This window comes from Eptatretus burgeri, chromosome 4 (genome assembly GCF_056783735.1).
Source record: "Eptatretus burgeri isolate ZD-2024b chromosome 4, Ebu_testis_v1, whole genome shotgun sequence".
NCBI classification, from domain to species: Eukaryota; Metazoa; Chordata; class Myxini; order Myxiniformes; family Myxinidae; genus Eptatretus; species Eptatretus burgeri.
In genome coordinates this window covers 74,659,017-74,675,513 of record NC_140964.1, presented here as the reverse complement: position 1 = coordinate 74,675,513, position 16,497 = coordinate 74,659,017, and the positions used below count along the sequence as shown (strand labels likewise).

Below are 16,497 nucleotides of genomic sequence, written 5' to 3'. Positions count from 1 at the left end.
ACCTTCCAGCAAGTAAATTACCTTTGAATTGAAGAATTCTACGTATAAATCGTTGTTGTTCGTCAATTAAAACACAATTTTGTTTTTGGTGAAGCTTTTTGTGTTGTTAAAACAATCACACTGTTCCAAAAATATATCACAATTGACAGGTGCTCGTTTATTCATTTGTAATTTATAACATCGATGCAATGATTACGTATTTATAAAATCCAAACGCTATTTATTCACCTTTCTATAATCGACGCGAGAGGAGGTTGTAAGCTGCTGCTAACAACACTGATGGCCGTCATGAACTGCACAAAGGTAAATCTAACGTGTCTTCTGTCTCTTGGATGTGTTACAATTGCCGACAGTATTCAGTACAGTAACATGCTGGACAGGTTTGTATCCGAGGAGCAATAGGCTACACCATATAGCTTAGGTGTCTAGGTTTGTGTAAGTACGATGTTCGAAAATGAAAATGAAAAAAATAAAATGATGTTTGCACAACGACGACGCGTTTCTCAGAGCATAACCCTGTCGTTAAGTGGCGCATGACTGTATGTATATATATATATGTATATATATATATATATATATATATATATATATATATATATATATATATATATATATATATATATATATATATATATATATATACCACAAAGGGAAAACCAGAGATGTCACTTTTTATAAATTTCAGGGTTATTGCACCTGCCAATAGTTGGCAACATAAGGTTTCCTCTCACAATATTACTTTAACAAATAACCAGGGGTGTCACATAATCTATATGGTATAACGTTTAGCTGTGCAATGAAAAAACAAGTGTTGTAAAAGCTGAACAAGTCGAAACCCAGAGTTGTCAGTACTTTACTCCTGGTTATCTCCTTTTCATTCATGTTAACTGTTCCACCATAATATTCAGAGTTGAGAAACTAAAAAAATGAAAGGTTGTGAAACTTTCACAGCATAAACTCTGAGCACTACAATAGCCTATTTGGTTATGTCATGGGCTCCGTAGTTGGTGCATATCGTGGTTCAAGCCTGGTCAAACCTCTATTGTAACTTTTATGGGACCCACGCCGTGGCTTAATGGTTAGTTCGTCTGAGTACCCATCCTCATTCGATTTACCCACCGCCCAATCAACCTGCTTAGGTATATGAGGGAGTCACATGAGGTGACTTCGGCTATCGCGGGGGTGGTTTATCCTTGGTTTCCTCCCGGTTTTCCATCATATTAAGTAGTACGGAGTAAGAAATGGAGAATCCGTCGTCATATAAGCGAAATACCCTTGAGTATGGCGTTGAACACCAATCAAACAAAAAAACAATGACCGTTTAATGTTGAAAAAAATAATCTGTGATCACCAAAGTCATGTCATGTATGCTTATAACCAACAAGCATGAATTTGCGACACATCCTGGGTTAAAATTTCATGGGAATTATTAAACAAGGGAATAACCAGTGATGTCAGTTTGCAACATTGATTCGTTCTTTGCTCTTAAATTAAATAACACAGAAGCTTGGCAAATGCTACATGCTTAATTTGATCGGCCAATGATCACTCTTCCTTTTACTGGAAAAGAAATCGATATGCCAGTTATTAAACAGTCCACCAAAGTCTTGAAACTTTGTTTTTCAGTTTCTTCAAAATTGACTTATCCTGGCATCTCTGGTTTTCCCCTTGTGGTCTTCATATATATATGTATATATATGTATATATATATATATATATATATGTATATATATATGTATATATATATGTATATATATATATATATATATATATATATATATATATATGTATATATATACAGTGCAACCCCTCATTTGGACCAAACCAAGGGACTTGGCCAAAAGTGGTTCGCTTGAGGGGTGGTCCCCTTAGCCGGTTTCACCATTTGGGTAGGTCTTCAGGTAAAGATGTACAACTTCCTTAATACATTTAATTCCTAAATTGAATAACTTAAGTGGAACAACTGTTTGTACAGGATTTCACATCATATTTCACATTCACATACTGTACTTTATTCACACACACAAACAGACAGACAGAAACAGTAATTTTGATTATTCACAGAAACAGTAATTTTGATTATTATTGTGCAACGTTGAAAAAAAAAAAAGAGTCCAGGGTGCGCTGCCTCATGGATGACGCAGCAGAATCAGCGATACCATTCTGTAGTTTGTCGATGGTATCCAGTAAATGTCCGAGATTCTTGGACAGAAGATATTGCCTTGTTTTCGCCATACAGTCCATTACTTCTCACGTGGTAATCGTTGGCTCCTGCACGTCGTCGTCGTCGTCAATGTCGTCATTATCATCGGTACGCGCTTGGTCCAGTTGTCGACTGCTTCTTGAGGAACAGAGGCCGATTCCCCAGGAATTTTGGCAGAGTTAATGTTGTGGTGCGCTTTGAATCGGGAAAGCCAACCGTTGGATGCCGTGAAATCTACCTTGGGAACTTCAAGCGACCGTGCAAACTCCATGGCGTGCTCTTTTATCACCGGACCGCTGACAGCACAATTCAATGCTCGAACGCGACTGAACCACGACCACATCATTTCGTGGATCTTCTGATTTTCTTGAACATTTAAGCGTTTCTTTCTCATTGGAGCATTTTCTTCGTATGCTGTCATGATTTCGGCTTTTCTCATCAAGATGCGCTGAACCTGTGACTTGCTGACACCGTACTCAACTGCGAGGTTACGCTGAGACTTGATTTTGTCACTCTGTATGATCTTGACCTTCTCATCCAGTGTCAACTCTTTGTTGGAAGTTTTTTGAGCCATGGCAGTCGTGGAAAGAAGCGAATGGAAATCTGTGACAATCTGAGCATGGAGCACGGAACTTAAGGAGCCGAGGCAGCAGAGGCGGGTTTCCTATTGGTGACTGAAATTCTGATCCAAAATCCCGCGATTTCATTGGGTAAAGAATAATTGTTTTCGATTTCATTTTACGATCTTGTGCTCATCTGGAGAATGTCTTTTTTGGAATGGGTTGTTTGCAAATAGTCGCGCTTGCCCAGCCAAAGAGCTTTGTATATGCTCGGATTACTCAAGGGAACAATGTCCGTACCTAATTGACACTGGTTCGTTTGAGAGTTCAAATCTGCTTCAAGGGACTGATAATATGGTCTGTGGCCCGAACCAGGGGTGGTCCCCTTTGCCGATCAGTCAATGTACTAAATAGATTGGAATTTCTGAAGAGACTGGAGAAAAAGTGGCCCGGATGAGAGGTAGTCCGCTTACCCGGTTGGTCCTCATGAGGGTTTCCACTGTGTGTGTATATATGAGCCTTTCCACAGTAATGGGTAACCATTGTGTTACATACATAGTCCACATTAAGTGTGTCCAGTTTATCTTGCAAATGAGGGGAAATAAAAGACTGACCCTCCACTACTGGAATCCAACAGTAAGAAGATAATCTAACCCAGCACAATTTATTGATGGGGTGTTCTTCGCGTATAGCGTAGGCTCTCGTAGTGATGATTATTAAACGACTTCTGACCTGCTCAAAGCCTTCTGAAACGAACGTTACTTTGTACCGCAATCGGAAAGCCAGATTTTTGTACAGCTTTAACGGCGATATGGACTTACCACTAATGTTATCCTTTGTTACACATTTGTCATTTGGGTTAAGTTATGTTATCACAAAAATAACAAGACCGTATTTTTAAAGGTTGTGCAGCTTGAGCATTTTGTTTCTTTCATGACGAATTGACCGATAGCATAACGATTGTTACTCTGTTTTCAACCCCCCAGCATTCACATTAAAGTATATTTTTGGCAAATTCAGGATGTGGGATATCATAAGTAAAGTCTTTTTACACATATAATCTAAACCAGTCTCAATCAAAAACGTATGTGTTCATATTAAAGCCCTTGGTAAATCTATGTAGTTTTTTATATAACACGAAAGACAAAGATTTATTCTCATCACAGTGAATAAAATTTTATCTGCACGCTTTAATTTTCTGACAATAGCGGTTTTTTGCGATAAATAGTATATCTATATATATATATATATATATATATATATATATATATATATATATATATATATATATATATATGTATATATATATACACCTTAAAACATGTTAGTGGTATTCTATGGATACTTTAGGAATTCTGTGATAGCTCCTGAAGATAAGACCCTTAAATGTCGCATATTACTGTGGAACAGCCGATAGATAGAAATATAGATATTGTGAATTCGCGCCCCGCCGGCGTGCGACCGACCGCGTGTAACCAATAGCGGCCGCTTCGCCCACCGAACGTGCAATTCAGTCGTGACTTTCCGGATCAACGCCGAAAACGAGTCACGGGTGTGTTCCAAGCACACCACAACCTTGTCTATACTCTACCCACGCGCTACAGGGTCCGATCGCCGAATAAATCGATTTACCTAATTATTCGCGCGGGTAGATAACCGAGAGATTGTACCACGCCACAGGTCGACTCCGGGCACGAACCGCTTAAGCGGTTCGTTCCGTGCTGCAGGGATAACCGAGAGGAGTTATCGTCGACCTTGACGTTTCAGATTAATTACCAGCTGTTAAAACCCACTATTAATCCCTTACGTGATGCAAGATGGAGATTCAAACAACAAAAAGGACGCAGCGAAACGGGGAACAATTGGACAAGCACATTTATTCACGGAAGCACGGAAGGCACGTATATTACAGTAAAACAAAGGAACAAAAGCAATACACGTATACGTTTATGCAAAGAAAAACACAAGCAAAGAACCAACACAGATCTACAACCAAATAAGGCAATTCACACGGCAACACTTAAAACAGTTCTACTTCTCAAGACTGGCGCAACCCACAGACATTTACACAAAACCCCAAAAGAAAAGGAAGTCTCAACTTCCCTGAGCGCGTCGTCCAGCCCTTGACGACCGCAACTCCGAGTCCCTCCGGCGTGGTCCACTGGGCTCGTGCCCCGCGCCTGCATGTGTTGTCCGCCCGACAGCTCGGACGGGGTTCTAAGGGAATGGGCCGGGTTTTCGCCGCTATCTCGGTGCGGATGGGGGGGGGGGGAAATGGCAGGCGCTCCGTCCCACTTGCGGGGTCTCGGGACTGCACCGACTCCGACCAACCCTCCGACCAGGAACAATCACCAGGGACCAGGTTCGACGACCCGTGGCAATTCGACGACCTGCGCCAATTCGACGACCTTCACCAGACCCGAACGAACGAACAGAACCTCAACCTCTTCCTCCGAACGAACGAACCACAAGCAGGGACTCTCCAACAACTCTCGACCATTCTCATTCAGGGACAACTGACAAGGGACTCTCCACGCCCACACCTTTTGTAGGGTGGGGCTCCGCCCCGTGCCCCACCCCGTTCGTGGCTCCTCCTTCCTTCGAGACGCTTCCAGAAAATGCCTCAAAGGGGGGGGGCGTTCCTCTCCCCCGGCCGCGTCACACCGCGCATCCGCCAATCGGGAGAGGACGCGCCACCCCCCTCCCCCTTTCTCACTTAGGACGACGAGGGAAGGAAGATTCTGGCGGGAGATATTTGCGCGGGCGTTTTGGGTGGGAGATCTTCGCGGGAGTTTTGGGCGGGAGGTGCCCCTTCGCACCCTTGTTGCTGCTGCCACTCCGCTCCTTTCATCCGTCCCACAGAGATCGTGACCGCACGGTGCTCGTTGAATTCCGAGTGGCGAAGATGGTGGTCGCGTAGTTGTGGAAGGTGGCGTCGTGGTGTGAATGGCGTGATTGTTGGCGTCATGTAGTGAATGTCGTGATCGTGGAGATGTTGGTTGTGGCGATGTTCGTTGTTGTTCTTGCACCAAAATAACGACAGCAAAAGAAAAACGGCTAACTGAAGAATCGCAGCCCGAATGGATCACATATCTTCCCTCTATACAACGGGTTTGGGCTAACTACACATGGACTTATCGAGATATCTCACCTGAGGACTCTTTATGGTGTAATGCGAATTTCCACAGCTGTAACAATATATAGATTATATAGATATATGTCATGGCACCTGTCCTCGTTTAAGTTAGGTTTGTCCAAGAATTATATCAGGATAACTGTGCTCTGTGTCTGTCGCCTGCCTGTTAATCTTTCCTTGCCTGCCTGTTAATAAATCCTTTGTATAAATGTTCCCAGCTTGTTTTTGTCTTTTCTTTCGTTGATCTAGCACGGTCCGTATCCTCACCTAGCCAGGACTTTATGACCAACGATCCGTTCCTTTTAGCCCAGTGGTCCCCAACCTTTTGATCCCACGGGTCGCATTCACTACACCCAAGGATGTTGGGAGCCAGAAAAATATTGATTCATTTTATTGATGCAAATTGATTTGATTCCTCCCGGCAGTAAGCGGCAGTGGCATTGTGTAAGGCTTTTCAGGTCACAGCGCCGGCCGGCAGTGGCCGGCAGTGGCATTGTGTAAACCCCTTTAAAATTGCTGCATGGTGATGTGTTTTGATTGTAAAGTCCTCGCGGGCTGCAGTATAGGGCTCCGTGGGTCGCAGGTTGGGGACCAAATGTTTTTGCCTGTACGTCCTTGGCAGTGTCGCTCGGCTGCATCTGATCCGGTAAAGTGATCCTGTTCGGACAAGGCCTACCGAGGGTATGTCCCCTGGTAATTAGATCACGTGGTTATTTTTAGGTAACCAGATTAAATAGACTGAGGACCCGAAGTCACGTGGTTGAGTTATTGGAGTTCACGGTCGGTTAGCGACCCGCCGTGTCACAGAATTATCCGTGTGCGACGGCCTGCAATTCCAGGGAGTCTGGTGGGAGCCCGAGATAGCTTCCCCCCCCACCCCCCTCCCCCGTGGTCTACTCACCCGTCCCCTGGCCCGCAACAATATTCTCATATATAATTTAATTGAGATTGAATGTAACATGGGTGGAGGCATAATCCGTTTATCTATTGATGCATTTGTGTCAAATTACATTTGAATGTTCTTTTTATATGTATAATGTACATGTTGAATATTTTTCATTATGATGGAAAATTTGTACAAACATAATACTTTAGAGGCCTGGATGAAGTGACCCAAACATATTGCACCTAACTGTGCTATCGTAAGCTTATTGATCTACAGCATGTAAACTGCTTTCCTATTGATGTACACAGCTGATTCTGTTGTTGAAATCCATCCTATTACACTTACAGGATATGGTCATGACAGCAGCTTTGACTTGTCATCATCTACCATTCCACCGTATCAACCCCTGGCCTGCTCGCAGGCAAACTCGAATTTCCGCTCGCCCTCGCCCAACCTCGTCAGCCCATTGAGCCAGTACCAAATTCCATGTGGTTCATCAGTGACCATGGCAAGTTTCTTCATACAATCGAGCATGCATTTATGCTTTCTAAAAAAAAAAATGTAGTTTTAACCAATTTAATGCTTCATGTGTTTTTGTTTAGCGATGTTTACATCATCTTCGAGGAGCTCTGCCGAAAGAAGGGAGATGTTAAGTTTGGCACTAAATCCTTTTCTTCAATAGTTATTGGTGGAATTCAATTTTTGAAAAGTGATTATCCAATTACAGCAGTTTGAGTTTGTTTGGGGATTTGAACAATGACGCATTTAAAAGTGGACCAAAACTATGCACTTGGACGTCGGAGCCACCAGGGATATAGTGGGTAAGGGCAACGTGTTTGTTCACCTAACAATGAGCGCTCACCAGTCCACAAACTTCTCATTTTGGCCTGGTGCATTGCATCTGGTTAATAATACCAAACGAGGAAAACAAAACCTGGAGCTTCACCCTCATGAGCGATTAGATTGTTTTGGGGACAATGATTTGTGTATTGTAGGAAGAGAACTCTCATGTTCTTGCTTGCTCAGTGAGTATGAGAGGAACTGGCAGCATGAATCAGCAAAGGCTTTGGATAATTAATAGGTCTCCAGTTCCTTTTTTTCTTTCTTTCTAGTATGGCTGTTGATGTTGCATTCGGCATTGCCTTCTGTGGAGCAACTAAAATAGGTTAATTGTCTGTCGCTTTGACTCACAACCCCTGAAACCTTGTATCTATCCATTGGCGAAAGGTACTGTATAAATATAATTATTATGATTAACCAGGATGTTTACCAGGAGGTATCTGAATATTTATTTATTTTTCTTTCATGTTGATCAATGACAAAGTTGATAAGTTTTCAGGACCTTTTATTGATGCTTCAGCTCCCAAGTTGTTTCGACAATAAAACAGGGAAGATTGCCTGTTGTTAGAATATTTTGTTTAAAACATGCTGTTGTTGTTTGTACCTCCTCGGGTGCTTTTCATCTCTACTTTTTCTCTGTGTCCATTTCCTCAACAGCAAGGTAAAGTTTATTACTTGTAATTTTATAATCCTTTGAAGAACAGAAGCCACGTGTCATTTCATGGCACTTGAGATTTATATTGATATCGTGTGTAGAAAATCGCTCCTCCCACACCCAAAGATGAAACACGTTTGCACAAATGCACTTGTGGAAAATAATTGTATTTAACTCGTGAATATCGACTTTCGGCTGAAATGCACAGGGGCAGGTTAAAAAAACTTCTCGACATAAATGAACATATGAGTGCAAATGCAAAATTGTTTTGAGGCCAATAAATTTATTACCCCGACGTTTGACTCTGTCAATAGGAAGGGTTTTCAAATTGTTTTCTCCTCCTCATCCTCCTCAAATTTACGTCATTGCTGTGATTGGTCGTCAGACCGTCCACGAGATCAGTAACCAATCACAGCTCGAGCGCTTCAGAGCTCCTGTCAATCATAGGCCACACCCAGGCACGAGGTCAGTCTGTCTTTACCGTTTAAACAGTCACGTATAAAGGACATGTCTGTCTTTGTTTGGACATGTCTTCGTTAAGATATGGATACATTTGTGTTTCTGTCATCTTTAACTGCAATGTCACCTTACATTGTGTAGTCAGTCAAGCTGTCAGGAATTTGTATCTACATTTATTTTATCGAAGAAATCGGCGTCATGACGTACAAAGGGGTGGGGGTCGTGCACAGTCGCCATCTTGTTGTGTTTAGTAATCGGCGATGTAAGTATTATCAACATCATTTAGTAATCGGCTTTTATTTGACTTCACGATCATTCGTGGAATTCAGCTTGTATTGTCTGGTAATTGGCTGCACAAGTATCAACATCATTTGGTAATTACCAAATATAAAGAAGTTGGGAGTGACGAGGATTATAATCAGCTTTCATTCAATGTCGGGGTCATTCAGCTTGTTGCCGATTCAGGTTGATTAATACATTAACCTTGCAGTGAAGTTGACTTTGTTTCGTGCAGTGATGGATGATCAATCTGCAGAGCAGAAATAAACAGGCATCTGTTTTTGTGTTTTCTCAGCTGGCTTTTATCGTGGTCACGTGTTGCTTGGAATAAACTAACTTGGAGGCATTATAGTTGCTGATTGATCAACAGTAGCACAGAAGAGACAATGTTGATGTGCACGACACTTTGATACGATGCCTCCAATGCACTCAGCTGAACCCCACCTGTATGTTCTTTGTCACGAGGCGAGCTATATTTAAACCAATCTTCATTTTGTGTGAAAGCATGATTATATCACCGTATCTGAAGAACAATTTGTTTTGCATAATGTAGCTGAGGCGATAAATTTGTACACGTGCTGACTGATGACATTTCTTAGACCTGACCTTCATCAATTGAATGGAGAAATGCTTTCACTTCCCAGCCAGAATTCACCATAAATATTTTGCAAGTGGGATTTTATTTTCCACCTGTGAGGCAATTTCTCTTCTGTCTGACTTGTGCAGAGCTCGGGGAAATGTTCGGAAATCCAACTTCCGGTTGAGAACTCCCAAGACTTGTACCAAATGTCTTTGGATCCCATTTTGGGGCTTGGAGCCTCACAGGCAGGTGATTTGAATTTCCGCTTCTCTCTAAATGAGGACATGGACAGCGAAACGTGTGGACCGACCACAGACAGGTAAGGTGAAACATACATGCCAACATTGTCAAAGTTTCACCACTTCATAATCTCTCTTGGTAGAAATGTGCACATATTGAGCATTCTGTTCAGCTTAATATAGTCTAAACTCTAAAGGGAGGATAACCACACAGCCTTTATTGCCAAATATCAAATACAACCCATCACAACACTGATGTGGGAATATTGATTTTATTTATATATATATATATATATATATATATATATATATATATATATATATATATATATATATATATATATTCATTCAAGCCTGGTGTTGGCGCAGTGGGTAGGGCAGCGGCGTGGGACCCAAAAGGTCCTGAGTTCAAGCCCCGTTGGGCCACTGAATTGATATATATATATATATATATATATATATATATATATATATTATTATACCAAGTCGAATAACACCAGGGGGTTGACTCAGCCGAGGTCGGTCGGCTTGAGTACCAGTGTACTGGGCCCGGTGTATGCCCCCGTTAGAATAGGTGTACCATATCTCTGTGTGTCTTAAGAGGCGACCAGGGTTGCGTCAGGAAGGGCATCCGGCGTAAAAACTTATGCCAAATCATTATGCAGACAACAAAACGAATTTCCATACCGGATTGGTCAAAGCCCGGGTTACCAACGACCGCCACCGGTACCGGTGGTCAGCAGGGTACCAGTGGAAATTGTGCTACTGCTGGGCGAAGGAGGAGAAGGAGATGGGGAAGGCGAGTCCGGAGGCAGTGGGAGAGGGGGAAGAGTGGAAGTGTGGAGGTGAGAGTTGGAACTCTGAATGTTGGGACGATGACTGGCAAAGGGCGAGAGTTGGCTGATATGATTGAGAGAAGAAAGGTGGACATACTGTGTGTACAAGAGACCAAGTGGACGGGGAGCAAGGCTCGGAGCATTGGAGGTGGTTTCAAACTGTTCTACCATGGTGTGGATGGGAGGAGAAATGGTGTCGGGGTAATCCTGAAGGAAGATTATGTCAAGAGGGTATTGGAGGTGAGGAGAGTGTCTGACCGAGTGATGAGTGTGAAGTTGGAAATTGAAGGGGTGATGATGAATGTCATCAGTGCATATGCCCCGCATATGGGGTGTGAGATGGAGTATAAATAAGATTTCTGGAGTGAGTTAGATGAAGTGGTGGAGAGTGTATCCAAGGATGAAAGAGTTGTGATTGGAGCAGATTTCAATGGGCATGTTGGGGAAGGGAATAAAGAGGATGAGGATGAGGAGGTGATGGGTTGGTATGGTCTCAACAAGAGAAATGTGGAAGGGCAAATGGTGGTCGAGTTTGCAAAAAGAATGGAAATGGCAGTGGTAAATCCGTATTTCAAGAAGAAGGAGGAGCACAGGGTGACATACAAGAGTGGAGGAAAGTGCACACAGGTGGATTACATCTTAAGCAGGAGATGCAACCTGAAAGAGATTAGAGACTATAAGGTGGTGGCAGGGGAGAGTGTAGCTCGACAGCATCGATTGGTGGTCTGTAGGATGACTTTAGAGGTGAGGTTGAGGAAGAGAGTGAGGGCTGAACCAAGGACCAGATGGTGGAAGCTGAAGGAGGAAGACTGTTGCGTGGAAGTTAGGGAGGAGGCGAGACAGGTGTTGGATGGTGGTAAAGATGGGTGGGATGATTGGGCAACGACAGAAGTGGTGAGGGAGATAGCTTGGAAGGTACTTGGTGTGACATCTGGACAGAGGAAGGAAGATAAGGCAACTTGGTGGTGGAACGAGGAGGTACAGGAAAGTATAAGGAAGAAGGGGTTGGCGAAAAAGAAGTGGGAAAGTCAGAGAGATGAAGAAAGTAGGCAGGAGTACAAGGAGTGACGGCGAAAGGCAAAGAGAGAGGTGGCAAAGGCTAAGAAAAAGGCATATGACGAGTTGTATGAGAAGTTGGATACAAAGGAAGGGGAGAAGGATTTATACCGATTGGGAAGGATGTGCTGCAGGTTAGGGTGACAAAGGTAGAGGGAAGGCCAGAAGGAGTTACATTGTGTGTTTGTGGATTTAGAGAAAGCTTATGATAGGGTGCCAAGAGAGGAGTTGTGGCATTGTATGAGGAAGTCAGGAGTGGTGGAGAAGTATGTGAGGATCGTGCAGGATATGTATGAGGACAGTGTGACAGCGGTGAGGTGTGCGGTAGGAATGACAGACCAGTTTAAGGTTAAAGTGGGATTGCACCAAGGATCAACTCTGAGCCCTTTCCTGTTTGCAATGGTGATGGACAGGTTGACGGACGAGATCAGACTGGAGTATCCATGGACTATGATGTTCGCGGATGACATCATGATCTGTGGAGAGAGTTGGGAGCAGGCTGAGGCGAGCCTCGAGAGGTGGAGGTACGCACTGGAGAAAAGGGGAATGATAGTCAGTCGGAGTAAGACTGAGTACATGTGTGTAAATGAGAGGGAGGGAGGGTGGTGGTATGGTGCGGTTGCAAGGAGTTGAGGTGGGGAAGGTGGATGGGTTTAAATACTTGGAATCAACTGTCCAAAGTAACGGAGAGTGGTAGAGAAGTGAAAAAGAGAGTGCAGGCAGGATGGAGTGGGTGGAGAAGAGTTGCAGAAGTGATTTGTGACAGAAGGGTAGCTGCAAGAGTGAAGGGGAAAGTATATAAGACAGTCGTGAGACCAGCTATGTTGTGTGGTTTGGAGGCGGTGGCGCTAACAAAAGGACAGGAAGCGAAGCTGGAGGTGGCAGAGTTAAAGATGCTGCGATTCTCGTTGGGAGTGACGAGGATGGATAGGATAAGGAATGAGTATATTAGAGGGACAGCGCAGGTAGGATGGTTTGGAGACAAAGTGAAAGAGGCGAGATTGAGATGGTTTGGCCATGTGCACAGGAGGGAAGCGGAGTATGTCGGGAAAAGGATGCTGAGGATGGAGCCGCCAGGCAGGAGGAGAAGAGGAAGGCCAAAGAAGAGGTTCATGGATGCGGTGAGGGCGGACATGCGGGCGGTTGGAGTGTCAATGGAAGATGTGGAAGATAGAGCGAAATGGAGACGGTTGATCCGCTGTGGCGACCCCTAGCGGGAGCAGCCTAAAGAAGGAGAAGATATATATATATATATATATATATATATATATATATATATATATATATATATATATATATATATATATATATATATATATATATATATATATATATATATATATATATATATATATATATATATATATATATATATATATATATATATATATCTTCTTCTTCTTTCGGCTGCTCCCATTCGGGGTCGCCACAGTGGATCATCCGTATGATCCGCATCGTGATTTGGCACATGTTTTACGCCGGATGCACTTCCTGACGCAACCCTGGTCGCCTCTTGCGACACAGGGATATGGTACACCTATTTTAACCGGGTATACACCGGCCCAGTATACTGGTACTCATTTCACCGACCTCGGAAGGATGACAGGCTGAGTCAACCCCCTGGTGCATTAATTCAGTGGCCCAACGAGGCTTGAACTCAGGACCTTTTGGATCCCAAGCCGCTGCCCTAACCACTGCGCCAACATGTATGTATTTGTATATATATATATATATATATATATATATATATATATATATATATATATATATATATATATATATATATATATATATATATATATATATATATATATATATATATATATATATATATATATATATATATATATATATATATATATATATATATATATATATATATATATATATATATATATATATATATATATATATATATATACACACACACACACATATACATACTTGGAGATTTAGAGATGGGGTTAGAAAGAGGGGGGGTGAGAAAGAGAGAGGCACGGGGGGGGGGGGAGAAAGAGAGAGGGTAATAAAGAAAGAGAAAACAACGTACATCCTCATGATTTGGGGATACTCGAGTGATGAAGAATAATTGATAGGTCACTTGGTTTGGCAGCCATATTGGATTGAGGAAAAATATTAATGTTTTCTCTGGAACCGCTTCTCCAATCGAAGTAAAATTTGGCATATATCATTTACTACCATTGCTGCAAGCACTGAAAATGATGATGCCATAGGTCACGTGGTGTGTCAGCCATGTTTGTTTGAAAACCGAAACTTTAAAACCCGTTTTTTTCCGAAACTGCTTCATGAATCGATTTATGAATCACATCACATTAAATGGAGCAAGTTGAGTGGGTCATAACTGCAAAGTTTCGATTTGATAGCGAAAGCAGTTTCCGAAATATTTTTTATTTATTTTCCATGAAACCAATGTGGCTTCCAAACCACGTGACTGATGACGTCATGGTTAGATAAAATATATACAGCAAGGGAAGTGCATCATAAATTCAGTCTCCAGTATTGATAAGTTATTTGGTTTCAGAGAAATAATAATTTTTATCATACCCAAGAAATCATATCTTTTCTATTGCACAGAGCTGTTTATGTCTGTGTGTGGGTTGGTCAAAAGCGCTGCCCATTCTGCAGACCACGCCTTCCCTCATCTCTGCAAAAGTCACAAGCACCGCCTTTTACCGGGGCCACGCCTTTCCCTCCAGCTGCCCAGAAATCACGGCCATATTTTTCGCTTCACATCGCTCAATATGTTTATGCAGGCCTCGTGTACCATACGTTTGAAGACTCAACAACCCGTCTTCTATGATAAAATAGAGCTGCCCTTTTGAGGAAACAAATGTACAATTTGATTACACCATAAACGTGGAATTACATGTTTTGTTTCCAACGATCATGGCATCGGTCTAATTATGCACTGCATAATATGAAAATTAACGTACCTTCATTGTGCAGAGGAAAGAAAATCGTGGCCTTTCATTAAAAATACTTTTCGTTTTCACCCAACCTTTAAAAGCTGATAAACCAATTGATATGTGATGCATATGTTGTGTAAAGTGAATAAACATTGGCAAGTTTGGCGAGAAATACTGAACCCGCTTCCGTAATTAATATATAATTAGTGTATTCCTGAAGACAACGCATCTTCTATCCTGAAATACGGGTACCGTTTTGAGGAAAACAATGTACATTTTGATGAAAACAAGACATGCATTACATCGTTTGAGTTGTAAACGATCGTGGCAGCAGTCGAAAATACACTGCCCGTTGAAGATCCGTGCTTTCTTAAGTGCTAAAGCCACTTGGCGAGCTGTCTCCAAGAAAGGTGAAAGACAAGTAATTACACTTGGTGAACTAACTGAGGAAAGGGTGAGGTGGGTGTCCAGAGAGACTCGGGTGGGGTGGGAGGAGGAAGGCAGGTGATTATTAATAATTGATAGGGCACGTGATTTAGTGGCTATATTGGATTGAAGGAAAAAATTAAATAATGTTCTCTCTGGGGAAAGAGGACGTTGTCGGTCAGGTGTCCGATCGAAACGGGGTTGCATCAAAGCAGGGGTAGTGTGGGAGTGGGGAAGGGGGGATTGGAACCCGGCCATAACTGCTTGCAGTTATCAAGAATAGCGCCTCTTTTTATTATTAGTATTATTATGAAAACGATATTATTGTAAGAAGAAACCCAGCCTGATTTGTTACTCCCCCGGTAATAGCCTGAAACTCTCCTTGGGGGGGCGAGGAAGCAATGACCACAGGACATATAGCTTTTTCTGGGCCCTGGCCTAATGTTGTAAACCAAATTTAGTAACATTCTGACTGGTGTGTCTGGAGAAGATGATTTTTGAAGAAATGTATGGATTTTCCAAATAATTTATTCCGTCTGCCATTTTGGCACACTTTCGGGTTACCTGATCAGCATGATCTCCGCAATTTAACATCAGAACCCAAATATGGTAGCATTTCTAACTGGTGGGTCTGGAGAAGATTTTGGAAGGAATTGACCAAGTCTGACATTTTTACTTACTTGGTCACGTGACCGGAGCAACCATTGCAATCCCCGTTACAAATCTAGAGCGGAACCTTGCTGCCAAATTTTAGCCAGATCAGCCCAGCGGTTTGGCTGGAGAAATTGAAATAAGAGATGGAGACAGACGGTGCACAATGACTGTACCTTATCTGGAATTCCAATTCCAGATAAGCTAAACAAAACCTGGGCAGGAAGTCTGGAACCCGCTGCATCGATCGCTCCAGAAGCGGCCTGAAGGAGAGGCTTAAGGAAGAAAGCCAAAGGCCTTTACGTACTGTCGTTGGAAGGCCCGTGACACCTATCCTTCCGATATTTGATGATCATTTTAACAATCTCTTAACAAATGTAACTGAAAGGAAAATGCAAAGGTAGGGCATGGTGATTGTGAATATGACAGGTTCGACGATGTGTTTGGCCTAAACTGCATGAAAACATAAATAGTGGCTGTTGGAGTAAGCCTTCCTCCACTGTAATGACATCGACGACATATAATGGCTTAGCGTGACAGACAGACAGACAGAAAACTACCGCTACTTTAGTAAATGATTGATTGGGAGGAGGGAAGCCGTGTTCTTTGATGCGAAGTGTTGTAAACATGACAGAGTATTTATCAATGCACTGCCTCACTGATTGTATAAATTACAGTAGATCTGAAAACCAGGCAGTGCAGACTCGGTCACTCACTGATTGATATAGCACCATCACAACATCTTGTAACACATCTTGCTGTGC

At 42.5% G+C, this 16,497-nt stretch overlaps 1 protein-coding gene across 6 annotated transcripts in view; it reads left to right on the top strand.

Annotated features, from left to right (window-relative positions):
* The window catches only part of CLSPN (claspin), a 91,082-nt gene that overhangs the window by 40,074 nt on the left and 34,511 nt on the right, over positions 1-16,497 (top strand). For all 6 annotated transcript variants that reach the window (XR_015057547.1, XM_085878699.1, XM_085878698.1 and 3 more), the window contains 2 exons: positions 7,133-7,293; positions 9,745-9,917. Coding sequence is in view for 5 of the 6 variants with exons in the window: in XM_085878699.1 (XP_085734825.1) it covers positions 7,133-7,293; positions 9,745-9,917 (334 nt within the window). In the remaining variant the exon portion in view is untranslated. The remainder of the gene's footprint in view (positions 1-7,132; positions 7,294-9,744; positions 9,918-16,497) is intronic.